General features: G+C 55.9%; 1 protein-coding gene across 1 annotated transcript in view; it reads left to right on the top strand.

The window, feature by feature from the left end:
* The window catches only part of SLIT1 (slit guidance ligand 1), a 65,346-nt gene that overhangs the window by 13,512 nt on the left and 25,398 nt on the right, over window positions 1-26,436 (top strand). The window contains 1 exon segment of the mRNA XM_040607374.1: window positions 313-384. Within this exon segment, the coding sequence (XP_040463308.1) occupies window positions 313-384 (72 nt within the window).

Genomic DNA, 26,436 nt, shown 5'->3' with positions numbered 1-26,436 from the left:
CAAGCAAATAGGAGGAGCTGAGCGAGCAGCAGGTTAACAGCACAGTTAAGCAGCAATCAGCAGTTAACAGCTTGGAGTCCTGTCTGTATGTAATTACAACATTGCGAGTAAGTCTATTACTGCCCTGTTGGTTGCCCCCGCTTGGGAGTGCCATGAGCAGGACAGGGGTTTTCGTTCTAGGTAGGATGCTCTGCTCTAATGGCTCCTCTGAGCGAGCTAAAGCATCCAGCTGTGCCTGGAGCTGCCAGCTGGGTTGCAGGTGGGGTGATTGCTTTTCCCCTGAAACCCTAACCCTTTCCTCCTTCCCTGTAGACGGCTGAACCGCAACCAGCTGCACACCCTGCCTGAGCTCCTCTTCCAGAACAACCAGGCACTGTTGCGGCTGTAAGTACCCTCCGTGCTGGTGGGGCTCACCTGCCTGGCTGTGGCATGGGGCTGCTGTGGGGTTTGGAGGGGCACTGACGTCCCCAGAGGGTGCTGCTTCTGGGGAGCTGTGCTGGTGGTTACTGGTGTCTTGTCCCAGCAAGTCCCTGGCGCGTGGTGGGGGAATGCACCCTGTTTCTGAGAGACCCCAGCACGCAGTACGGCAGGGAATCAGCTTTGCCTTGTGGAAGACCTGAGACCAGTGCTGTTAAAGACTGTTAAACATCCTTGCAGTGCATGGGGATGTGGGAGGAGGTGCTGGCAGTTTGGGCTGGCATCACCGAGCTGGGCTGTGCCTGCACAGTGCCAGTTGCAGAGGTGTTGCGAGCCCTGCAGCCTCCTCTCTGGGTGTGGATCACAGGCTCTGGAGCAGGGTGTCCTTCCTTATGCTCTAGCCTGAGTTGTCATGAAGGGAGGGTGGAAGAGGGTGTCCCCAAGGGGGTTGCATCCTGCCCAGAGACCTCTGCAGGGCGCAGAGTGCTCCACGGCCCTGCTCTAGACCTGCCTTTCTGGTGGTATCTGGGGAAGGTGAGGGGGAAGCCCTGCCCGGGGCTGATCCAGCCCCTTGTGCCTGCTGCCCCCTCCCCACACAACCCTGCCTGCCCCCACATCTGCCTGTCCCTCTGCACGTGCAGAAACAGCCCCAAGGACTTTCTCTTGTCGCGCAAGCCCCAGCTCTGCAGACCCCTCTGCTCCTCCTCTCTGTGCAGCAGCAGGCTGCCTGGGGAGGGCTGCTGGGGTTTTGATAAATATTCTCTTTTCCATATTGGCTTTTCCTTGCCTGGGGCTGCTTTGCTCGGGCAACGGTGCTGTTGGCAGTGCCAGCATTGTTCAAACTGCAGGAAATCCTCTTACCAAAGAATTTACCAGCTCTCAGCTATGTCAGGTACCATGTACATCCGGAAGCCGTGAGGAGGAGAGGGGGCACGCCAGACTGAGCCTGGGTGCTCTCCACAGCTTGGAGAATGTGCTTATACCCTATAGCTGATTTACAGTGCATAGGAGCAGGGCAGTTGTGGCTGGGACACGAGCTCTCTGGTTACTGCATCTTGTGTCTCCATTTCTCAGCTGTGAAATGAGGATGCTACATCCCTGCCGGGGCAGGGTAGGAGTGGATGAAATAGCTGAATGGGCTGAGACATTGCCAGGACAGGCATGGCCGTGTCAGGGCCAGGCAGCCCTGCCTGCGCAGGCAGGCTGTGGCTGAGCTGTTTTGCTCGGCAGTGATGCCATTTTCTTCCGACCGTGCCAGGGAGTCAGTCCCAGAGTCCAGCCGGAGGCGGTGTAATGAAGGGTTAAAACACCGTGTGGGTTGCCAGCATGGGATGTGTGAAACGGTGGACTGGCGCCAAAGATGGGCCTAGGTAATGGCAGCTGATAGCACAGGCGTTCAATTAATTATCAAATGGCATTTGTTGAGCTCAGCTGTGCTGTATCCTGGCGCCAGCAAGGGCCCATCCTCCTCCAGCCGCCCATTGCATAACAGAAACACAGTTGAGAGAATTATTTTACAACATTAATGTTTCCCTTTTAATCTTCCCTGGATTTTAATACTAGTCTCTTTCAAAAAGCAAACCCCAACAATTCGTCGGGGGGATGTAGCAGAGCAGCCTCTCGGGTGTGCTGTGCTGTGTGCCCCTCCATGGTCCTCAAGCTCATGTAGAGCTGGGACTGTGCCATGGTGTGCATGGGGCTGTCCGTACCGCCGTGGGTATGCAAGATGCTCCTTGCAGCTACCCCACGTTCAGGTGCATTTCAGCCTCTGCCTGTTGCTTTACTGTTGTTTCCAGTGATGTGGTGGTTGTTTCAAACCTATTACCTCCTGCCCTGCCTTGAAGCAGTTTTCTGGCCATCTCTGCTGTTACAAACTCTGCCTGGACACCAGCACCCAGAGCTTTTCTTGTGTAATCTGGGGCTGTGTGCATGGGCTTAGATTTTGCAGCTCCTCAGCTGTAGGTGGTTCAGTGTCTTGAGGAGCTTTGATGCACGCTTGGAGCAGAGGGTCCCTGTGATGAGCTGTGGGACTGGGGATCCACTGAGCCACCTGTCATGCTTCTCTGCAGCGCATTACCTGACATGTCGCCTGTATCAGTGAGGGCAGGGGTGCAGCACAGGGGTCTGCCTGGGGAGCATGTCAGGAGCTGCTGCCCTGGCAGAGCCTCAGGTGCTGCATTTGGGCAGCAAAGCCCTATGCACTGAGGACCTGCTGTTCACTCTCCTCATGGCTGCTGAGGTGCTTGAGCATGGTTTGGAGTGGGTGTTGGTGCAGGGGGTGCCCAGGGCAGAACTTGTCTACACACACCGTTACACTGGCTTAGCAGGAGGTGGGATCTGAACTGGTGCTAGTCTGGCTGGTGCAGGAGGTCATAAGGATGCTCTTAAATTGCTGCAAACCTGGCTTAGGCTACAGGGATATGAATCAGTGGGGAGCAGGTTTAAGCTAAATTGAAATCAGCTTGCCTTGAACTGAAATCGGAGCCTCTCCACCAGACTTTGTGCTTATTTAACTGCTGAAATGGATCTGGGGTGGCCCTGCTGCTTGGTGCCCTCTTCCTGCCCTAGAAGCATGCTGGGACCCATGCTGATTGGGATAGGATGGAAAGAGAAGCCTTTTACCAGCACTATGCTCCTGCAAATCCTGGTGTCCAGACCATTTCTAGCAGGCAGTGCCCTGTGCAGGTTTCCCCTTGCTCTGGCCACTGCAGCCACCCACAGCGTGCTTGCTCCTTAAGCTCCCAGGGGTACCTGCTAGGTCCTCATGTCCTCAAGCCTTGATACTGGGAGGTCTTGAATTAGCAGAAACTGGCTGAACGAGTCAGGCTGAGATCTGTTTAGAGGGGAAATGAGGCTGCCAGGTCTGGCAGGTGGGTGGCAGCTGAGGCAGAAAGCCAGAGTTGGATGCAGAAACCAGGGGTGGCTGCTTAGATGGGTACCAGGGTGCTGGCCTGGACACTCCAGGCTCTTTTGGCCTTAGTCTTGATGCATCTTTAGCAACAGATCAGTAACACAGCAGCAGGGTAAGGCAAGTCTGTTGAATGTGGGGTGTGTGATACCCATAAATCGGTCTTCTACTGTACCTCGAGCCTCGTGGAAATATCTCGCAAGCACAGGGAGGGAGGACCTCAGGTTCAGGTTGGGATGGAGAGCTGTTTGCCTGCCTTCTGGCTCTGAGTGTCAAAGCCTAATCCACATTGGTGGTGCTTTATGGTCTCCCAGCCTGGCTCGAGCTTCAATTAGTTACTTGGATCTTGGCTATAAAGAGCATTTGTGCATTGGGATAATGGAAAGAGTTGGAGTTAAACCTGATCCGTCAGGGCTTAAATAATCTGGGGAATGGCAGGAAAGGGCCAGCAGAAAGCAAACCTCAAGTGAGGGCGTGGGGGAGGTGAGATGCCTGGAGATGAATGTTTTCCCCTCGGTATTTGGGAGTATTGAGCTGACGCCTGCCTGGAGCCCGTCTTGGTCTGAGATGGTGGGGTGGGGGGGCTGTGCCAGTGCCTCAGCAGCAGGACCGGGAGGCAGGACTCTCTGCATGGCCTCCCTTATTTATATCTGCCACAACGAGCGGATAACTCATTAAGCAGTCCTGGTGGCTGGAAATGGTGCCGATCTGAGGTTTCACTGGAGAGCGCCTGACCCCTGTGACCCCATCTCAAACTGGGTTTAATTAAACTGTCAGCACTGGACAGAAGAACAAAGCGTCATGGGCTTGGAGGGGGGCTGAGGTCCCCCCGCAGCTCGCTGGGGAAGAGCACGTCTTCTGTGAGGTGGAGAGCTGATAAAAAATGGATCTTTCCTTCCATCAAGGATTACCCAGGCAAGAAAGTGACCTCTGCTCTTGCACTGCCCAGCGCTGGTCCCCGGTGCCCTGCAGCTGTGCACATCTTGGCTCAGCACTGGTAACCCCGGTGCAGCCCTGTGGCATGCCAGGAGTGGGGCGGGGGTGGGGGTGGGGTGCTGGCAGACCTCTCTTCAGCATCTCTCCTTAGCTGGCACAAGTTGTTTATTCCCTTGGGAGGGGGGTCCCTCACTCTTGAGTTTCTCTCTGCTCCCTTGGGAGGCATGGGGGAAAGATGGGAGAGCTTTGTAGCCCTGTCTCCCTTCTCCCCTACCTCCCCTTAAAACCTCCTCCTGAAGCTGTTTCTAAGCTCTTTTGGGGGTCCTGGGTGGGGGATGCGAGGAGTAGGGAGGAGGCTGGGATGGCTGTAGCAGCAGGGTGAGAACAGAAATGCTGCGGGCGAATCGTCAGGGAGGCAAAGACGTGGGCTGTCAAAATGTGCTAAAGGCAGCCAGGATGGCTATAAATAAGTGGTTTTCTCCAAGGGAAGCCGAGCTGGCATGAGGGAAGAGAGGAGCAGTGGGCGCTTGGCCGCCGGGAGCTCTGGGGAGATGCTCCCACAGAGGAGCAGCAATCCCGGCTGGATGTATCCCCCCAGGAGCAGCTGCCCAGAGGTTTCCCTTGCTGAAAGCCACAGCAGCTGCTCCATGCTTGGCAGAGTGGGAGCTGAGAGGGAATGAGCAGAGAGTGGGGAAAAAAGGTCTTGTCTCCAGAAGGGGGAAGATTTAGGACATGGGCCACAGCCCATCAGTTCCTGTCAGACCCATGCCAGCAAAAATGGTGGAGACACTGCCACATCCGAGCTGGCAGCCAAGCCCAGGGGAGAGGGATGGTGGTGCTGCTTTCTCTTGTCTGTAAGGGCAGGGGCTCCCTGGAAACAGCATTAACATCTCAATCAGGACCTGTGGCTTTCTGAGTCGGGGACATGTGAAATGCTGTAGGAGTTGGGGGATTGTCACGCTCCTATGAGACTCTCCTCCAGCAGAGAAGTAGCAATGCTCTGCACTTACTTCTGCCTGGGAGCTGTGGCAGAGACCAGGGGCTGATCCAGACCCTCTCTGCACCAGGGGTGTTTAATGATCTGGGTGTTGAGGGAGTTTTGAGGTGAGCTGCAGGGAGCACTGCAGTTCGGTGCGCTGCCTGGGCAGGAGAGTTACCTTATGGTGAGCTCTGGGTCAGGTTCCTCACACCATCCCTGCATCTGGCTAAACCCAACCCTAATTGCCTTTAGAAAAGCAGGCAGAGAAAAATAGAGCGCTGCTAAATAACTTGAGAAAAATGCAAATTACATCCTTCAAGAAGGAGAGGACCACAACCACGCAGGAGGAAGCTGTGAGCTGAGTAGTAGCAAAACAGGGTGACAAGTGAAAAAGGAGCTGTCGGAGAAAGGAATAACAAAACGGGCCCCGCTCGGATGGGGCTGGCTGTGTGTGGGAGGTGTTGCTTGCGAGACTGTACCAGTGACCGTTCCTCTTGGTGGTGCACTGGGAAAACCCCCGAATAGGGAAGGGAGAGATGAAGAAACATTGGGACAAAAACGGCCTGCTTGGTGGCAGCTGGGTAGAGGAGCTGTCCCATGGTGGGTGGCCGTGCGGGTGCCAGGTGGGAGGTGTGGGTGTGGGGAAGATGCTGGCCGAGGGATGCAGGTGCCACAGCTCTGCTCCCCTCCCAGCCTAGGGAACTTGCCTTCCTGAGCTCTGGTTTTGATCTGGCGGGGGATTTTCAGTGTGTGCCTGCATGTTGGCTCTCTGAAAATCCTGCCGTGGTGGTGGGCTGGCTCTGACCGGCTCTCCTGTGCCAGACGCCCGCCCTGTTCTCCCATGGCTGCTCCTGTCAGGGCTTTGGCTTGAGGTTCGCTACCTCCGGTGAGGTTTTGTGCTCGTTCTGCAGCCGGCGAGCTTGGCATGTGCCTGGGAGCCTGCAGCCGCTGTGTGGGAAGGGGCCTGCGGGCACAGCATTGTGTTTTCATCTTTCCATGCTGGAGCAGAGCTGCTTTGGCTCCCCGAGCGTATGCACCTTTGCTGCTTTGCTTTTCGTACAGGTGTGTATGTGCTGGTGTCCCTGCACAGAGGTCCGTGCTCCAAGAGCAAAGTGCCAAGGTCAGAGCAGAGAGCAGCTGCCCCTGGAGCAAACCTCCCTGCTTCCCCTTCCCCAGCACCCTGTGTCTCTGTCCTAGCTCCCCCCTCTGGCAGCATCCCCCCCCCCCCTTGCCGGGCGAGGGCCAAGCGTCCCTGCTGTCACTGTGCCCGTGTTTCAGCCGTTGTCGCCTGGGCTCCGGGTGCTGTACCCCCTCGCGCTCCCCGACAAAGCCCCTTCTGTTGGGGACGGAGGAGGGCTGGGGGGGCAGGCTGGGATGTGTCCCCCCGAATACCAATCAAGAAGGGGAGCATGTTTACCCTGGTAGCAGGCAGGGACTGCGGGGTCTGCATGCTGCAAGCCCCCCGCCCCCCACCAGCCAGGGGGATGGGGAGGGGGAAGGGAGGCCTCTCCGCAGCCCCCGGGAACAAAGAGTCAGTGTGGCTCGTGACAGCTCTAAGGAAACGAAGGGAAACAAATGTGCCACTAATAGGTGGGGAGGTTACCTAGGAAAAGAGCTGCCAGGCAGGCGGGTGGCCAGCCCCCTCCCCAGCAGGCTGGCAGGCAGCGAGGGGCTGGGGCTGGCACCCCTGGCCTCGGGGGGCTGCAGTGGGCCCAAGCTGAGGCAGGCTTGTGTGTCCTCATGCTGCTGTCCCCATGGGGACAACATCCTTACGGGCACAGTAAGGACATCTCTGGGGTTTTGTGCTGGGTGTCCCAACCGAGAAGTGGCACCGTTGTGCAGGGAGCTGCTTGCTGCTTGCTTGCTCTCCCCCTTCTTCCTCCATCCTTAACGTGCCACAGACCTCGGCATTTTTTTGGGGGGCCCAAAAAGACTCCCTAAAGGACCCCGAGTACTGCCAAGCCTCAAAGCTTCACAAGTTAAACACTTGTTTAAGACCTTTTTATATGTAAGCACCTCCATAAGCTTTTTGCAGTCTCTGGAGGCACAGGGGTGGCAGGGTGAGGGTCGCTGCCGTGCCCCAACCTGCTGCTGAGCAACCTCCTGCTTTGCTTCCTACCAGCCTGGGCCCCCTCCACTGGGTGATGGTGCAGACCCTGCGCGGGGGTGCCACAGTCCCTGGCTCTCTTCTGTGCCATTATCCCACCGGCAAGCCGGAGCTGCCAGGAGCGGGCATTGCCAGCCGGCTGCCTGGAGATAATCTGCCCCCTCCCTCCATGCACCCTGTTGTGCTCCTGACCCACGGCCGGCTCTGGCTTTCTGGGTGTTGAGCCGCTTCCAAGGTTTCCCTGGCAATGCACGGGATCGAGCCCTGCTTCTGGGGCTCCCCCCTCATACCGCCAGCTCCTCTGGGCACACCCTCAGTCTTGCTTTGGGTGCAGGCTTGGATTTAGCTGTCATAAAATTATTAAAGCAAAGGGGTCCGGGTCTGTAGCGAGGTGTAGCTTCCAGCCTCCTGCCCCTTTCGGCAAAGTGCCCCCCTCCGCAGGGCATCGTGCGGAGCATGCTTGCCCAGCTCCCTGTGATCCCTGCTGCACTGACAAATGAGAATTTGCAACCTATGGGAAAAAATAGTGGAAAATCAAGTCTTCCTAATGCTGAGCAGCAGTGCTAATTACACAGCTATTAAAACATGGGAATTATTTATTCCCTCCCCACCTTGCAGCTCATTGCCTGCATTGTGCCACATCCACCCCTTGGCCATGTTTGGTCCCCTGAAAGAGTTAAAAGAGCACTCATAGGATCCCTTTGTCCATACATTTTGAGAGCAGAATAAAGGCATTTCCTTCCTCCTATTTTCACAGCTCAGACAGAAGAAAGGTTCAAAGTAATATTAAAGAATCATGAGCAGAATTAGCCTTTGGTAATTTGACTTTCAGAATGTGGAAGACAAAAGTCTTATGTAGTGATTTTAGGGTAAGTTATAACTTGGTACCCTTGCACATGTATCCCACAGACGTGTTCATGTGCAAAGCCAGGTAATTAACCTGCATTTGCTGGTTGATTCTCCTGTGGGTGGGTGCTGGACCCCCTCATCTCTCCTGCTGGGACTGCCATGAAAACAAGCTGTCAGTGGTTTCCAGCACTGCTTCAGACAGCTGTTTGCAGGGGTGTCTGTGCCACATCCGTTCTCTGCTATTCCTGAGGGGCCCACAGTGCTGTTGGTATTGGTGCTAGACCACGCAGCCCACAGCCCTGACACCAGCAGCTTGGCTTGCTGGGCACTGGTGCCAGCTTCTTGCCCAAGAAGGCTGCCTGGGGTACCAGGATGCTTTAGCTACAGCAGTGGGTGGGTAATTTTCCCTGTGCTTAAGTGCCATAAAGACCAAACATGTGAGTGTGAATGGGGAAGATGCTCCTTCTCACACCCAGGGTTTCCTAGTGCAGCAGGGCTTGTAGGCATTGCCGAGGGGAAGCTGTCCCCCACCCGCAGGGATGGGCTGGGTGCATGCTGGTTTGGAAAGCCCGTTTCTCTGTGTGTGCTGATCAGCCTCCATGTGCAAAGAAACCTGGCTGGCAGTGTGGTGGGGGTGGGTTATGGAGGTGGGGATTCATTTCCCAGATTCTCATCTGTGTTAAATTAATTATCATCTCAGTCTTATCCTCACTTAACCAGCGAGACACAGACGTCTGTGGCTGGGACCCCCACTGTCCTGCCAGAACTAAGGAGCATATGGATTAGAGGGTCTTAGTGGCTGCCTCCCCTGGCCCCTCCATGGTTGTTGCACCCCCCTTTGCCCCCAGAGGCTTCAGTCCCCGTTTGTGTCTGTATTTTCCTTCAGGACAGGAAAAGCTGGATTAATTTTTTACTGCTCCCAAGGGAGCTGTTGGTAACTGAAGACATCTCACTGTCTTGTTTGCTGTAAACTGGGAGGCAGGAAATGGCAGGGATGGTTTAAAATGGTTTCCACACCCCCCTTCTCCCTGTATGGTCCTTACCCCCCCTCTGATGGGGGATGGTGTTTGGGGCAGAACTGCTTGGAGAGAAATAAAGTCGCTCAGACTTTTTCCAGGCTTTGGGGCTGGAGGAGAGAGGTTTCTCCAGGAGGTGCAGGTGGGAAGAGCTTGACTATCCTCTTGAGTGTTTGGGAAATGGTAATTTTGAGGTCCTACAGAGGAGGAGTGAGAGGTGTTAGCCCCAGTGCACAGAGTATTAAATATGTAAAGCACAGGAAAAGCTCCCGAAAAGTGCCTGTCACCGCAGAGCTGGGGAGTCCTCCATCCCCCTTCCCATGGCAGAAGTGGGAAGGAGACCCACGAGTCCTGGCCCTGCATCCCCCCCACCTTCCCATCCCCGGTCCGGCCGGGCACTTCATCTTCTCTCTTTACCCCTGGGCTGCGATGCTTTTTCCCAGGGGCCACCGTTGGCTTGTCGCTATGCGATGCGGGCTTGCGGGTCACCTTGGCAACGGCGGCCTGGGGTTGTGAGTTGGGGGTCGATCCCATCATAGGACCCTTTTGGGATGTTTGCCTGGAGGCTGATGATCCTGCTTGCTGTGGACCAGCAAGTACCAAGCAAAATGGGTGTCTGCGTGTTTTGCTGGCTACGTGCTGCACCGTGCCAAGCACGGTGGAAATGCAAAATTGGTGTGTGCTGTGTTGGTGCACGCATAGCACAGGGTGTAGTAGGGTCAGGGTTTCACCTCAGGGATGCTCCATTGCAGCTCCTCTCCACTGCACAGCCAGGCTGTTACTGCCCAGCAATTAGTGCCAGCGCTATTAATTACTAATCATAGAGACAAAGTCAGGGCAATGTAGTGGGAGTGGGGATCTGTGCTTGTGGAGTAAATAGGAGCAAGCAAGCAAGGAGCAAGCAGGGGTCTTGGCCGCATTCCCAAGACTCAGCAGTGTTTCCAGCTCTTGCTGTCCGACTGGAGGCATTTCCACCTCCCGGCATTGCCATCCCGCTCCAGCTCGCTTGTTCTCTTCCCCACGGGCTCAGCGTGTTGCTCATTCCTGCATCCTACGATTTCACAGCATCCCCACAGCCGGGTGTTAATGAGATTAGACCCAAGCTTTAAGATGTCTCTCTCTATCCTTTGCCATCCAATTACACAGCCCGCATGGTATCTGATTGCCTGTGAGAGGGGAGGACTGGGGCTGGCTGGGCTGGGAGGATGCAGCTGGTCTTTCTGGGTATCAGCCCCACCGTGCCGAGTGGTTTTCTTTTCTTTCTTCTTTTTTCTTTTTATCTTCTCTTCTTTTCTCATCTCTTCTTTTCTTCTTCTTTTCTTCTTCTTTTCTTCTTCTTTTCTTCTTCTTTTCTTCTTCTTTTCTTCTTCTTTTCTTCTTCTTTTCTTCTTCTTTTCTTCTTCTTTTCTTCTTCTTCTTCTTTTTACTTACTCCCCCCGCTTTGGCTTTGAGCTGCTTTATTTGGCTTTTTCATCGTTTCTCGACGTGGCGGCTGGGCAGAATTTGTTTAAATTAACTGCTTGAATGGCAGCGTTTGTGTGTGTTGGTGGGAGGGAGCTCAGACAGCACCAGAATGGAGGGGGTCAGAGGGGGGCTGGGATTTAAGGTGTCTAATGGGTTCCAGATGGGCATCCTGGACTGGGAAACACCTCCACAACTCCAACCCCAGCCAGGGGCTGCTGGCAAGGGGCTGGGAGCTGGGATGCTACAGCAGGTGGCTGCTGGGCTCTCACACAGCAGAGCGGCTGCTCTGAGCGTGTGCCCGTGGGACTGGGGTGCCCCAAAGCTCCCAGGTGCTGGCTTCCTCTGCACTGCTTGGCCATGCCCGGGGTAGAGCAGGCAGATGCACTGCAGGAGGCATCTTCCCTGGCTGGCCCCCAGCACGGGGTGCAGCAGGCTCCGCTCTCCCCACTGCAGGCTCTGGGGACACAGGGCTGGGGACAACTGCTGGGTGCAAGTCCGGCTCTCAGAGGTGCCTCAGCTACGTTATTAGCTGACATGGTACGTGCAGCCCGCCACGGCAGCACCACTGGAGTGGCAGTTTCTGCTCAGTAGTCTGGTTGCAATGTGAAGAATTATAACACTTAGTCTTTGGCACCTTCCTCCTGGGCTCTGGTGTACCTCAGGGCACCTGCTCAGTCTGACATCCCCAGTGCTGCAGACATCAGTGAATTTTTTTCTTATTTACAGATGGAAAACCGAGTCCCAGAGACAGGAGCTAAATTGCCTGCGTGGTCCTGCCAGTTGCATTTCCCAAACTTGTAGGGGTTAGAGACACAATGACAACCCTCCTGGGCTCTCGAAGGGCTGTGCCTCCCACCAATGGCCAGATTTCTCCTCCGGACACAGCCTGTCTGGTGGCAGTGCCTAGCTTGGAAGCACATCAGTCCCAAGTGAGATGAAGCATGCAGGAGCCAAGGGCTCGTGAGGAGGGTGTCGCTGGCAGGGACCACGGGGTTGTAGGCATTATCATTGCTTTTGAGTTTTATTAATGGCTGAGAGCAGGAGCAGGACATAAACTATGAGCCAGCAGGCTGCTGGGAATATCACCCATGCTCATCATTTTGCGGGGGCTTTAAGCTTCTCAGGGGAGTGGGCTGCAGAAGATGCCATCAGGTTTAATGGGAATGAGCTCTGAGTGGTACCTTTTGCTATTGAAAGCGGGAAAAGCCCTGTTCCTGGTGGGAACAAGCCCACTCACCCTGCAATGGCTTTTTGTGGAGGCAGCAGTTTGCTCCACTGTGTCTGGCCACATCCAAGCAAATGACCAAGCTGGGCGATGAGGCAAAGCACTGGAGAGGAAGCCTTCGGCACTGCTCCTGATCCAGAAGGGTTGTGGCAGGAGGAGGCTGAGAAGGGTCTGTGCAGTGTGGCAGGGGGTTGTGCAGGGCTGTTGGGAAGCACTGGGTGACCTTCCTCACCCGCTGACCCTTGGCTGACACTGTCTGCCAGCTCTCCCAGCCCATCCTTAGCCCCACATTCCCCCCGACTCTCATTTCCTTCCACAAATATTGAGAAAATAAATAGCGTGACTGAAAGGGGATGTCCCCATGTCCCTCTGCACACAACTGCCTCCCCGGGAAGCTGCACAGGTGGTGACCCCTCATTCCTCAGCCTGAGGGTTAACCGGAGAGAAAGCAAATATTGGCTTCTCCAGGGGCCACCCCAGCCTGTGCCTGAGGCCAGGGCTGCCTCTTACCTAAAGAAAGGGGCTGGCGGGGCAGGCAGGTCTCCATCCGTGGCAGGGGTGGTTGTACAAATCCAGGTCTTCACCCAGGTAGTGTGAGGTCCCTGCCGTGGTCTGAGCCTGCTCCTTGGGGCAGGAGGTGCCCTGGCATCGCAGGGGTGGGCAAAGCCACTTGGGTGACGAGCTGGAGGGTCAGCCTGTGCTGGGCACTAGCTACAGTGGCCTGGAGCTCGGCGGGTGTGCTGCCAGGGTTGCCTGTCCCTCTGCCTGCCACTGCATCTGCACGCCAGGCACGCTTCTGTGCCTTGGGCAATTGAAAGCATGTGGCTGGAAAGGACTCATGGCCACCCCGCAGGAAGCTCCTGTGTGCTGTGCTGGTGGCATGAGCCCAGCGCTGCAAGCTCCTCTGCCACTGCCTGCCCATCTGGGCTGGGCTGCTTCGAGCCTCTTCGGCTGCTTACATGGTTTTATGGGCCAGGAGTTGCTGAACAAAGCGTGGGACCCATAAGGATGCCAGGAGCCTTTGCAAGCGCCCCACTCCCCGGGGCAGGATCTGGCCTCAGTTGCATCCAGCAAAGCATACTCTCCATCTCTCCCATCCTTCTTCACTCCCTCCATCCCAGTCCTGTCTCTTAGCAACTGCCCCTGGCCAGGACCTGGGCTGAGTAGGGAGGGAGGTGACACTTTCTATGCATCAGTCACTTTTCCACCTCGAGAGTGACAGCGAGGTCATTAACCCCCTCTACACTGGTTGGGCTGAGGCACAGCAAGCAATGGTAAAGCATCCCTATGATGCCTCCAGCCTGGTAGCAGCAGGCTGCTCTGCCTCCAGCTTGACACCGATCCCCGCTACAATAACAATACGAGCAGCAATCAGGGAGGAATTAAAGGATAATTAATGCCAATCCACATGGAAAATTGCTCTCGTCAAACAAACCTGATATCATTTTTTTTGATGAGCTGACAAATTGGGTTGATAAGCAGTGACTGTGCTGACATGATATACTGAGACTTCTGCAAGTCATTTTACTCTTGCCTGGAGGATATTGCAATGAAAACATTAATATTCTGCAAAAATCAGTGTAGTATTTCTGACAATGTGCTTCACTGGTAGACTTCCCGGGGGAATTGCAGCTGTCACCTTTCTGGCAGGGTGCAGTGGGGGTCTGATGGTGATGAACCATCTCTGCAGAGCCGCAGTGGTCTTGGGATCTTCAGTGGCAATACTGACTTTTGCTGACCACCCCCTGAGCCTTCTAGCCTCTTGTTGCCTCCTCCTTCTGCCCTGCACCAGTGAAGGGTATGCAGTGAGCTGGGCAGTGTAGGTGATCTAGCTAGGTAAGAAACTGCTTGCACCATTGTGGAGCTTGGTTTGGAAGGAAACACAAACTGATAGGTGAAAGGAGCAGGGCTGGTGCTACTGGTGGGATGCTGTTCCAGCAGGATGTTCCATCTGAAACACCTGTACTGGAAAGCATCCTCGTGCAAGGTCACACAGCTGGAAAAAAAAAAAATGTAGGTCACAGCTACAAGATAGGGAACAGTGTCTGGGGACACAGTTACACTGAAAAGGACTTAGCAGCCGTTGTGGCAGCCTGCTTTGGGATGCGGGCTTCCAGTGCTGCAGCTTGGGGAGTGATGGATGAGCAGAGCAGCTCTGGGTATGGGGGGCTGGGGGGCTGCTCTTTTGGGGGGCAGTGGGGAGGCCTCTGCTGAGCATTGTTTCTGCTTCAGGGCCCACGGTTTAGAGAGATGTTGGGAAATTAGAAAGCGCTTAGAGAGGAAGTGCAGGATAATTGGAGGTTGGAAAACCTGCCTTCCAGTGAAAAGAATTAAAACACTCCGCCTATTTAGTGTATGCAAGAGGAGGTTAGGAGGGAATTTCATCCCCGTCTCTGCATACCTGCATGGGGAGAAGCCTGGTTGTAGGCACCTCATTAATTTTGTTTAAAAAAAAAAAAAGAAAAAGAGGAAAAGAATAAAATCATTCAATAGCTGGAGGCTGAAACCAGACAAATTCAGACTAGAATTAAATTTGGCTTTTTCACCATGGGGAGCAGTTAAGCACTGAACACTCAGCTGGGAAGAGGTGAATTGGATGTCCTTTAAAGTTACAAAAGAGACTGTACTTCTTTCCCCGATGGCAAAACCAGGAAGAGACAGGATTGGAGCAGGAATCCCAGGGAGGATTCTGTGTCTGGGCAAGGCGTGCAGAGGTGTCTCTGTGATAAAGTGTTCCTTTCTGGGTGATGGATGGCACCTCATCTGCTATCTCTCTTGAGCACTGGGGGCATCAATCCAGCACCTCCATCCCAGGGCAGGACCTTAATTGCTCGCAGAGCCCCAAGAATCGCTGTTCTGTGAGGCTGGCAGAGCAAAGCCAGCTGTGGAGGCTCTTCGCCATCCAGGGTGATGTGAGGTGATGTCTAAGCAGGTACGTCTGCTGGTGGGGACAGGGCTGCTGCAGCTGGGGAGTGGCTCCCAGGCTTCCCCTGCTGCTCTCAGCTGGGGTGGGGGAGATCCACTGGCGCCGGTCTTCCCACGCTCTCCCTGGGGGATGCTCGACTGCATGACCTTCCCGACCCCTGCACTGCAATCCTGTCTGAGCATCTTAGGCAGAGTTATATTTTACTAGGGTGGTAAAAGGGAAAGACAGCTTTGCTTTGATTTTATGAGCTACAGAGTACCTTGCCTGGTTAGGTGCTGGCTGAGCTTTGAAGGGCTCTGGCTTGGAGTTCACAGGGCAAATAGTGGCAATGGTTGAAGATACTGTCTCTCCCCTACGCCACTCCCTTCCCCATCGCAACTGCTCTTCCTTCAGTGCCCCCATCTCTGCAGAGCTGGGCAGGATCTGCTGCTCTCCTGCTCACATCTCTCTGCAGAGAGATACCACTAGTGACTGTGACAGCGAGGCCAAAATGGAGCACTGCCGGGTTGTCCGGCCACAGGGTTTTTCTGGCTGCTGGTCCCCTGAAATTGTGCCTGGGACAGTGTGAAGTCAACAGTTGGCTGTAGCTGGGGACATGGCTCTGGGAAGGTCCCACCTCAGCTGCACCTTTGGGGACAACGCGTGCAGAGCAGTGGGATGCTGCAGGGAGCCATCGATGCCCCCATGAATGGGGTGGTGTGTGCAAACGCTCGTGCGCCCTTGCAGCCTGCTGACCCCTGATCCCCCAGTTGTAGGAATGTCTTTACATGCTCTGGGAATCTTTGTGCTCCTGTCCTTGCAGCCTGCCACTGCTGGGTCTGGGTTTTGTGCTTTCACTTCTTTTTTTTTTCCCCCTTTTTTTTTCCAGCCTCTTTCACAAAGACACCTATTCTCCACCCTGCACCCCAGGGATTTACACAGAAAGCTTACCCTCAACACGGCAAAAGAAAGGCCCGGGCTGCCCGGGAGAGGAAGCTCACACAAAATGCGGTGTGTGGCTCTTTGTGTTCTCTTTGTAATTCCTCTGCACAATGAAGTGGCCCGGCCACCCACCAGCCCCGCGATACCCCCAGGTGCCCGGTCCCCCATGCCCCACAATGTGGCAGTGGGCAGAGCTGGGGATGCTCCTCGCCGGGTGGCCGAGAGCGCAGCCTTTGTGCTCGGGAAAGGGGAAATTTGGGCAGGATAGAGATCGTCATGTTCCTGCAGCAGCAAAAAGCCTCCTCCCATCCCCGCCAGCCCTGGGCAGACCGCTGGCTGGGTCCCTCTGGCAGAGCCCTTCCATCAGCCCCACTCTGATGGCTTTTAACATGCTAATGACCCTCTCAAGGGCAGGAGCAGCTCTGTGTAAAACCCATGTTCAGCCCTCGGTCATGGACATTTGCTCGGAGACACAGTGTTAAATATTTATCCTCCCCGCCCCCCCCCTCCCCCGCCCTCTCCGCAGGCATTAACAATAGCGATCGCAACCGGCCCCTTCCCCCTCGCCAGAACATGTGGCTCCCGGACCATGACAGCGAACGTTATCGTTTGTACCTGTGAATTATTGATAAGGTATAAGATAGGTCTTGCGGTGAAAGAATAATGAGGGGGAGAGGCTGTTTGCAGCCTGGTGGGGCGGGTGCTGCTGCAAACGCTCTTCTCCGTGGCCAAGATCGGCAGTGGGACCCGTTCCTGCCGGGCCCATCCACCAGCTGACCATGCCAGCCCTTAGCAGCATGTGGCCGGCACCAGGCTGCCTTTGTGCACCGCGGCTCCTCTCTCGGCATGGGTCTGGCTGGCGTCTGTCCCCTCCTGGCTGCCCGCTGCCTTCCCTGGGGGAGGTGGGCAGCTGCCCTCCATCCCCAGCCCCGTGCTGCCTGCAGCCGCCCGCGAGCTGGGGGATGCTCGCTCAGGCAGCTGCCTGCGGGTCACGGAGGTGAGTGGGGATGTCCCAGCTCCGCAGGTCGGCTGCCCACCACACGGTGCCTTGGTGGGGAAGGGGCAGGTATTGCCTGGCCCCGCAGACGCCGTGACTCCAGTGAGCAGATGGGGTTTGGCCTGGGAGAGCCTTTCAGCTGGCAGAGGTGGGGGGCTCAGGAGGTCTCCAGGGGCTGGAGGAGGGAGAGTGGTCCTCGGTCTTTGGCTTTATGGCCACTGATGCGCACTGTCCCTGTGTCCTAATTTGTCCCTGGAAAAGAGGGATGAGTCCGCTGAGTCCCTGGAAAGCAGGTGGCAGCCCTGGAAGGGGGTCTGTTCCCTGGCTTAGGGCTAGGAGCTGAACTCGGCGCATCCATCCCCTGAGCTATGGAGGCGAGAGCCTGTCCCGAAAAGCCCCTGACTCTGCCACCTCTGATGGGTCTGGGATTCAGCTGTGCTTTGCAAGAGTATGGGATGCCAAGTGGGAGGGTGCAGATGGCTCAGGGAGATCTTGTCATCAGTGGCTTGGGCAGTCTGATTAAAATCAGGGTGCCTCTTTAAGCCCGTTCAATGTCTGGCTTTGAGGTATTTAGACCCTCAATCCCACCATATTTTGCAGAGAGAACATTATCAGGAGAGCCAGGGAGTTAGTGTGCAGAGCTTGGCCCAATCTGGGGCTATACATCTGCATCCCTGGGCTGGGTGACAAGGCATCGGGGCACTGCACGTGCCCCAGGGACAGTGAGAGTCTGAGTCAAGCATGGCTGGGATGAGGCACCCTCCTTCCCTGCACAGAGTACTCCAGCAACACCACCCCTGCCCAGGAAGGGGCTGCCCAGACCTGCCGTGCACCATCATGTGTTGCTTTCCCCAAAACGTGTCCGAATCTGGTGTCCTAGACTCTAGGCATACAGGATGTCCCGTTATTTCTGAAGATGCAGAGTGCCTGGGAGGCAGAAGAGCTCCTGCCCCTGCACCCCATGGCTGGGGGCCACTCAGGCAGCACTGCTCCCCACCTCCTGCCCCATTCATGGCTCCCAGTAGTGGCTATGGGACTGGGAGGGTTCCCATGAGCCATCCACCTCAGTGGCTCCCTTACTGGGTCTCCCCGGGAAGGTGGAGGTGTGGGATGCTTGTGAGCACTGCTGGGGGGAGGCAGATGCCTCATGCTGTTCCTTGGCATTGACATGGCCACTGTCCCTTTCTGTCTGGCTTGAATGGTTTGGATATTGGTTTTAATTGCACACTGCAGTAGCAAAATTGTTCCTAGCCTCCAGTTTCTGTCTTTCTGCCTAACCTCCCTGGAGTAGTCCTTGGGTTGTGTGCCCAGGGAAGCATTTCTGGGTAGAGCATTGTGCTGGTCTTTTCATAAGCCCCAGAAGATGGGCTGGACTCCTGGAGGGGCTGTGTGTCACCCTTTACTGCTCCCGGAGGTGCTACTCTTCCAGGTGTGCTGGTGCAAGGGTGGGTGAAAAATGACACTGCTGAGGCAAAGGCTTGAAAGTGAGAATTAAGAAGTGATTAAGAGAGCACACGTGTATGCAGCGTGTCTGCGTGTGTGCGGTGTGTCTGCACGCTGGTGGCTGTGTGGACGTGATGCAGTGGGCCATGGGTTGCAATGTGTGTGCTACAGCATGTACAGGCATAACAGGAGATGCTCCCAAGTAGTGCGGCAGCATGCAGAGAGCCCCTGGTCCGAGGGTGCTCCTGTGTCAGACAGCGTTACCCCTGAGTACAAGCTGCAGCACGAGAGCTGTAGCAAGGAAGGGGCTTAGTATGGCTGCTCACTCCTGCTGCAGCAGAGCATCCCTGAGCAGGCAATTGATCCCACCATTAAAGGCTCTGGGAGCGTGAGCCCTCGTCTCCCTGCTCACCCTCCTGCTCCCTGACTTGCAGCATATACAGGCCAGGCCACTCTGATATCAACTTTGAAGTGTGAATTTCAAATGCTCCCTCTGTCCTCATCCCCTCTCTGGTGTCTGATGGGAGGTGCGGAGAGTGGCAGGAGCACCAGACACATGAAACAACCTCGTTCAAAGCCTGGCACTGCAGCTCCCACTTGCAAGCCAAGTTAAGTTTGCAGGTAATTACCCGGTGGTGGTTTTCCCTGCTTTTGCTCCCAGCCTTTTCCCTTGCAAACTGCCTGCTCTTTGCATTGCTTTTAGGGGAAGAATCTAGCACCAGAGCAGATGCGAGCTGCATCAGGCTGGGCTCCTGCCTGCAGGTTATGGTGAGGGATGCTGCAGCCCTCCTGTGCCCCATCCCATGGTCCCCACAGCTCCACCTCAATGCTGAATTGGCCTTACACCGAGCCAGTGTTGAAGATGAAGGCACAGAAGCTTTCCGTGCAGCGGGCAAAGCAAGGCAGTGGTGCTTTGGCGCCATTTAGAGCTGACACATGAGTGTGAGACCAAACCCAAGCCCTTCTCTCTTCAGGTGCTTTCTGGGTGGAGTGCAATGGGGATGGCTCATCTGGCGCTGGATCCCAGAGTGCTGCAGGATGCTCGCATGCTCAGCCGGAGCTGGGGCTGTGTGTGCGTGGGGAGGATCCAGCCCCTTCCGTGTGCGAGGCAGAGGCGAGACGGTGTGTGTGAACTTGACTTCACAAGACATCAAATGTGCTGCAGTCGGGTGGAAATTGGCTCTTGGAGCGCCTTGATTCTGGCATGGAGCAGCTACCCGCTCCTGCTCCCCCCTCTGCGGGTGGATGGGCTGATAATATGAGGAAGGGCCTGCTCCCCTCCAAGCCGCAGTGCCTGGGATCTCATCTCTAGTCTCACCGACAATTTGCATTTATGTTAACTTAACTAAGCGGGAGCACTCTTAGATCCAACTGCCTTTGCTGGGGGGCTTGTGTGGCTCATGGGGTAGTGGGACCGGCAGAGGCATTTCTGGGCTGCCTCCTTTGTGCTACAGGAATTTTAAACCCTCAGAAAAAAAAACCTCTTTGCCAGAAGAATGGGCCCTTCTCCCAATTTACTTGAAAAGATGTCCCAGATTTCTGCCCAGCCAGGACCTTGCATTGTTTCCAGTCAGGATTTCAGTGGGGGAGACAGCTAATTTGCAGTATTTTACATACATATTGTCAGAAATGCTTTTAAATCCCTATAATACTTAATTAGGAGGCAGATTTTGGTGTCTTAGGCGGGAACAGGGCTGTCTAATTATTTATTGCTGATTTCATACCTGTAAAGGTAATTAAGTAAAAGCTGGAGGCAAGCTCCTGTGCATGCACCCGCCCCATTTTGGAGCTGCTCTGGGATGCAGTGGGGTTGATGCTAGTAGTCTGGCCTTGGAGCACATGTACCTGTTCAGGGCTGCTGCTGGGCTTTACACCTCTGTGGGATGAGGGACAGCCATTCCCCATGGCAGGGTCCATGCCCAGCTCGCGGTCCCAGCTGGACCACGGTCAGGTCTCCAGCCACCTCCCTCAGGGCTCGGACACCTTCCTGGGCTTGTGACATGCTTGTCTCCCAAACATGGTATTTCTGATCTCAAAACTGAGCTGCGATCTGACAAAATATGAATCATCCAAGAGATGTAAGAGCGGGCAGAGTCCCAGGCAGACTGGGTGTATTTTTAGCCCACACGTGTTGGAATTTGACTGTTTCTTAGGGAAAAAAAGAGGTTTTCAGATCTGAGTGCCTAGCTCTGGCCATGCTGGGAGCCTTGTTGCTGGCTCCATGTTGCATTGCCCGACTTGAAAATCAAGGTTTATGGCAATGTGGGAAGGAGGACAGGGGCCAGGCTGTGCTGCACAGCCCCTGCTCACCTCTCCCATTGCAGAGAACTGCACCGGGTATCTGAGCCCTGCCCTGTGCCCAGTGTCGGGGCCTGAGGGGTGCTGGCATGGGCACATGCGTGCAACCAGGGGTTGGCTGTTTATCCTTCTGCTCGCCCAGGCCAGCAGCCGTGGCTTGGAGTAGCAAACCCTGGAGCTGGCCACGGCTGGGGCACTCCCAGGAGCATGGGTGTCTCTGGGAGCACCAGCACCTAAAGCTGCACCTGTAGCCCGGCTAGGCTGCCATGTCCTTGAACACATGCCAGCAACAGGTGACACATATCCCTCCCCGGTCTCCCCCAAGGTGGTCCCTGCTGCATCCCATGGCGGGGTCCCAGCCTGCAACGTCCCTGCTGTAGGATGGGGCTCCCCAGCCACCCACCTCCCTCTGAGGGGGCCGATATCTGTCTAGCTGCACCGATGTGGGTCTCTCCTCCTCTGTGGGGTTTGCAGCCAGGACCCCACTGTTCGGGAGATTTCATCCCCACTTTAATCTTGGCGGCTGGAAGCTGGGGAGCTGATAATGATGAAGGAGTGTAAATGTCAGCAGGAAACCGGCTTCAATCAGAACTGTTAAAAATAAACCCGCCAGGCCTGCTCTGGCAGAGGTAATCAGCCTCAGCGGCATCTTCTCCCCAGGTCCTAGAGCACGAGCCACAGCCATGCCAAGCGGTGCCAGGCCACCCGAGCAGCCGCACTGGAGGCTGGCTGCAACATTGGCAGATCCAGCCCTGGCCAGCGGCAACCTTGGAGCTGGGAGGAGTGACGCCCTGAGACAGCTGGGGTGCAGGGTCCCATCCCCTCCGTGGCCGCACCCTGGCTCTCCCCTTGGCAGGAATCCCCACTGCAATGCCAACTGGCCTCGAGCTAAGTTTTAAATGGAAGAGCATCGCGTGGGAGAGGGGCGCGGAGATAAGCTGCCTCTGGCGTGCGTGTTTCTTCTTAGGGATCCACATGAGCTGCGTGCTTTGGTGTAGCACGGGCAGCGGCAGTGGGATGCTCAGCCTTCCTGAAAACACCTGTGACTGTAGCTGCTTCCTGGGAAACGCACAGCCTCCCCTTCCCAGCTCAGCTGGGCTGTGGCAGGAGATGTGGACTTGCAGGTATTCAGGCATGTCTGCAAGGCACAGTGAGCCGCAGGCTCTTGGGGCCACAGAGCTGGTGTCCCCATCTGAAGTGAGATGTTTGGAGCAGAGGCAGGAGGTGTATTGTTAACCTCAGAGATAATTAACCTTGGGGCACCTTGCAAAGGGATGTGGGGCTGCTCCATCACTTGAGCTTTAATATGGAGGCTGAAGGTCTCTGCGTGAGGCCCCCCCAGGCTTGGCACCAGGGCTCCCTGGTCTGTGCCTTGCAGTCAGGTGCTGCTGCCAGGCTCGCTGCTCCTCCGAGGCTCCATCCATGCATGGATCAGGGAAAAGCAGGAGGAGCACCCAGATGTGCCTCTGGCAACTCATTTCTGCCTCCCCGAAACAAGGAGGAGCTGTTGATCTCCAGTACAGGCAAGGTCCGTGGGCAGCTGAGTTTTATGACTGAGGTCGGCGGGGTGCTGGGGGTGTGTGGTGATGCTGCAGCTGTACTAGCTGCGTGCAGGCAGAGACTGCCCCAGACTCCACGTGTAGCCAGGGACTCTTCAAAGAGCTGCTCTCCGAAGGGAAGCCCTGTCAGCTGGGGTGAAGCTCCCTGCCCCCTGTAGCATGGCTGTGACTGAGTGCTGCTTTTCCAAACCCCTTTTGGGAACAACATTACTGGGGCAGGGGCAGCCCCAGCTTGGGCCCAACCTTGTGGCAGGGCTTTGCTGCCCTGCCAGCAGTCTTTATCCTACTTTGGTATGTGCCACACGGGATGGAGTTTCTTTATTAGCCTTTTGGGTTTTCTTGCTGTGAGCCCCTGTTCTTGGTTCCCATGCTTGGGCACTCTCACAGCCCTGCATTTGCTCTGCCCTGTTTCCCACCCTCCTTTCCTGTTGGACTCTTCTATCAGGGCTGTTTCCTACCAGCCCTGTGTAAAACCACATCTCTTTTTCCAGCTCGTGGGCTGGATTTGAGATTTCCCATTGACTCCATCCCGGCTGCCACTGGGGGCTGATGCTTTTCACCCTGTGATGCATCTCCTGCCTTGCATCCCACCACTGGCTCTGCGGTCACTCCCAGGTGCTTTCAGGAATCCGGGCTATGAGATGCAGCCACTGCTGGGGCAAGAGTTTTGCCCATCTTAGTGCCAGTGCTGAGCTCGAGGAGCATGGAGGACCCTTGATCATGCCAGGGCATCTTGCCAAGTAACTCCAACTGGGTCCTGCAAGGTTCAGTATTGCTTTCAGATCATCTTCCAGGTCAGAGGGAGCTTGCTTTAGCCCTGCCCAAAGTTAGGACCGGGGTTTAGAATTGCTATCCCAGAACCTGCAAAGCTGAGGAGCAGCATCACATATCTACAGCATCGTTCCTTGGCTCACCAGCCTGCACCAGATCTGGGACAGCCGGGATTCAATTCTCAGCTTGGCTCAGGCTCATTCACACCTCGGAGGAATCCAGAAGGGCCGGCCGGGCTGGCTTCACACTTATTAGCAATTAAAAGCCTCAGAGCCTGGGAGTCAATTAGCTCTGAGCTCAGCAGTGCCGCAGACCCAGGGGATGAGCCTGCTAACGAGAGCTGCAGCCAGCTCCCCACAGGGCTCGGGGCTGGCTCACCAGAAATGCTATTTGCTTTTTCATTTACACCTTGGATGAGTGTTGCTGCATGGAGTTCAGGGTATCTCCCTGGGTGTGAGCTGCCAGGCAGGGAGCACACGCTCGCATGCTGGAGGCTTCCCAGTGCTCAGGACTGGAGCCTGGCACCTCTCCTAGCATGGTACAGCGCTGTCACCCAGCAGGTCCCTCTGTGCGTGGGGTCATGGTGGGGTGAGGGGGATCGACCTTGTCCTAACCATCATGGGGCTGCACGGGAGGGTCTTGCTGTGGCACGCTGCTGTCTGCCAGAGGTAGACCCACTTGTGGTTCTGCAAATCCCCACTGCCGCTTCCAGCTTGCTCTGCCCCAAGCTCTGGAGCTGCTGGGCTGCAGTACCCTGATTTGCCAGTCGTCCTGGGACCTGCTGGATCTGTGAGCACTGGAGTGCTCTGCTGTGGGCAGCGGTTTCCCTCTGCAACCAACTCAGTGCTGGAAATCAGCCAGGTGAAGCAAATGTGAAGCAGGTAGGTGCACAGGCTGGAGGGTAGCGTGAGAGCTGGAAACAAAATGCATTTTGGTGGGGGGTTTTGCAGGGATTTTCTGCTACTAGAGGATGAGGCAGAAGCAAAAACATGAAAGGAGGAAGGAGAACAAGCTTGCTGAGCACCAGGGCAGAGGGGACTGGGGGGTGACGAAAAGCAGGGATGGAGAGAAGCAGGAGGCCAAAGGGCTGCAGGCTGGGTGCCCCAGTTTCCAGTGGCAGTGGGATACAGAGGCTGTGAGCCAGGCAGGTGCAGTTTTAATACCCAGCGTCCAGCCAGATGCTTGCTGGAGGGGACAAGCCCTCATCCAGCAGTCAGTGGGAGCCATGAGGGACGTGTCAGCCACACAGCAGGTCCCTTTGCAGACAGTGGCAGGTTGGCTGCTCCTGAGCGTGTGCTGCAGGGCACCGCCTGCCCACCTTGTCCTCAGCCAAACCGCGGGGTGCTGGGCACAGTGGGTGCTGTGGCTGTCTTAAAGCATTTTGGGATGATGGACAGCTGCTGGTGATGCCTTGGCCTCACGTTGGCTCCCCTTCCTGCAGATAATGAGGTTGCAGGAACAAAGGGACAGTGTGGGGAGGGGGGCGGTGACCAGCGTGCAGGGTTTGCAGCTTGTTATTTTACTTGTGTTTCCATTAAAGCGTCTGCTTTTGAGTTGTTTCAATCTCTGTAGAGACTGTAAGGTGGGTGGCAGATGCTTTATTCCCCCTCCCTCCCACCTTCCTCTCTTTTCCTTGGCCAGCTCCCGTTGTTCCCATAGCATCCCCCTTCCCGCAGAGGCTGTGTCCCGCAGCTCTGGCTTTGCAGCATAGCCCACGCAGGAGCCGCTCCTTGCTGGAGCTGGACTGGAGCCACCACACAGGTGCTGCCCTGTGCAGAGAGTTGCTCGGCAAAGGCCAGCCTGTGCAAATGCCTTCCCTGTGCACATCATTCCACTCACAACGGACGCCACGTGTCCCTGACTTACCCTGTGCCCAAACACAGGGCCTCTGGTGTCACCCACCGTGTGTGCACTCACCCACGCACCTCGGCATCCCCAGTGCACACCCTCAGCATAAGCAGGCACTGTGATGGCACTGCTGGGTGATACCAGCTGTTGTCAGTTGCTGGTGCTCCAGTAAGGACAGCAGCCTGGGTCATGGCGTAGGTCAGCAGCGTCCCTTTGAAGCCACCGAGATTTATGTGTGCCCTGAAATGTTTTGCTAAATCAGCACCACCACGCTGGGGCTGGGACTCTTCTTGCTAACTGTTGCCATGAGCATATGTTGCATTTTACACATGATCTGCTTGGCTGTCCAAGCAACAAACCTCTCCAGCTTTAACGTTTTGGGAAGCATCTGCATCTCCTGGGAGGGAAGGGGCTGGGGCCAAAGCCTGGGGTCAGCACAGCGCTTTGGTAAGCCTTTCCTGGCAGGGGAGCAGTGTGAAGCTTTGTTCCCTGGTCTGGCAGTGTTCATTTTTTCTCTTTGCTGTGTGTATGTGGTGGACAGGCAGAATTTGTTGGTTGAGCTCATGTCGCTGAGGTCTACGGTGTGAGGCGCTCAGCACATCATGATGCCTAGCAGTGTGCTGCCTTGCTGCAGCAGAGGATTGTTTTGTCCTTATATATATGGGCTTGGCAAGGATGAGCTCTGATCCATTGCTTTCACTAGTGCTGAGATAATAAGAAATGCTTGTGCGAAAAACTCAGGTGGGAATAGGGACACTGTCTTAAGGGAAGTGATTGTTTATCGTTGCTTGGATCTCAGTGGATGTGACCTGGTGTATCATCCTGCCTGTCAAGAGGTGCTGAGGACCCTGGTCCCTTCAGGAGCACCATCCCACAGCCAGGAATTACATCACCCCCTCCATAGGTGGTATGTAAGCAGGTGATGGACACAACAGGTACATGGCCCTTGTGCAAGGGAGGGGTCCCCCAGGACCAGGCAGCCTGTGTGACTCAGAGCACAGGGACCCTGCAACTGCAGGTGGGGACGTGAGCCCCGCTTTCCAGCTGGTTGGGGTAGAGGCACACATGAAAGCGCATTTAGAAGCCAAACTCCTCATGTCACCCAGGAGCAATAAGCCCTGCACAGGGCACGAGAGGCCGGTGGTGGCTTTCAGGCTGCTGTGGTGGCTAGAAGGATACCTGGATCTCCTCATCTCTAGGGCTGCTGTAGGGACATCTCCCTGCCTTTGCACAGCACTTCACTGTGCCACAGAGATGTCTCCTGTGCTGAATATAGGTTGCTGCCACCATCCTTGTCCCCTCTGGCTGTACCATCCCTGTTTTGTGCACCCCTGTCCTCAGTGCCCATCAAGGCTGTCTGGGTTGGGAGGCAGTTTCTGTGGCTGCAGGTTGCGGTCTCCCCCAGCATGCTGTGGGCTGCGGCACCCGGAGCCAGGAAGATAATGAGATCTTAATAGTCCAATTATATCCCATCGATTTACTCAGCACGTAATTGTTGGAGGCTGGGGCTGCCTGATGAAACGCTCGCTCCGGCTGCCAGCGGGGAGGGCTGTGCTGTACCGCCCAGCCTGCGATGCTCTTTGCAGCAACCAGCTGTTCACCCTTGAACCACTGCAGGAGCAGCCCCCCCCCCGACTTGCTGTACCCCCTGATCAAGAGGGGCAGGGACGAGAGTGGCAGGCAGAGAATGGAGCGGGGACCCTGGCACCCTGCCCTGGCTGGGCAGGGGGTGCTGACATCAGGCTGACCCCAGGCTGACATCCCCCGTGCTG

The sequence above is a fragment of the Falco naumanni genome, chromosome 9 (genome assembly GCF_017639655.2).
Source record: "Falco naumanni isolate bFalNau1 chromosome 9, bFalNau1.pat, whole genome shotgun sequence".
Lineage (NCBI taxonomy): Eukaryota > Metazoa > Chordata > Aves > Falconiformes > Falconidae > Falco > Falco naumanni.
Note: the sequence above shows the minus strand (reverse complement) of the source record. Positions and strands in the feature narration are given on the sequence as shown.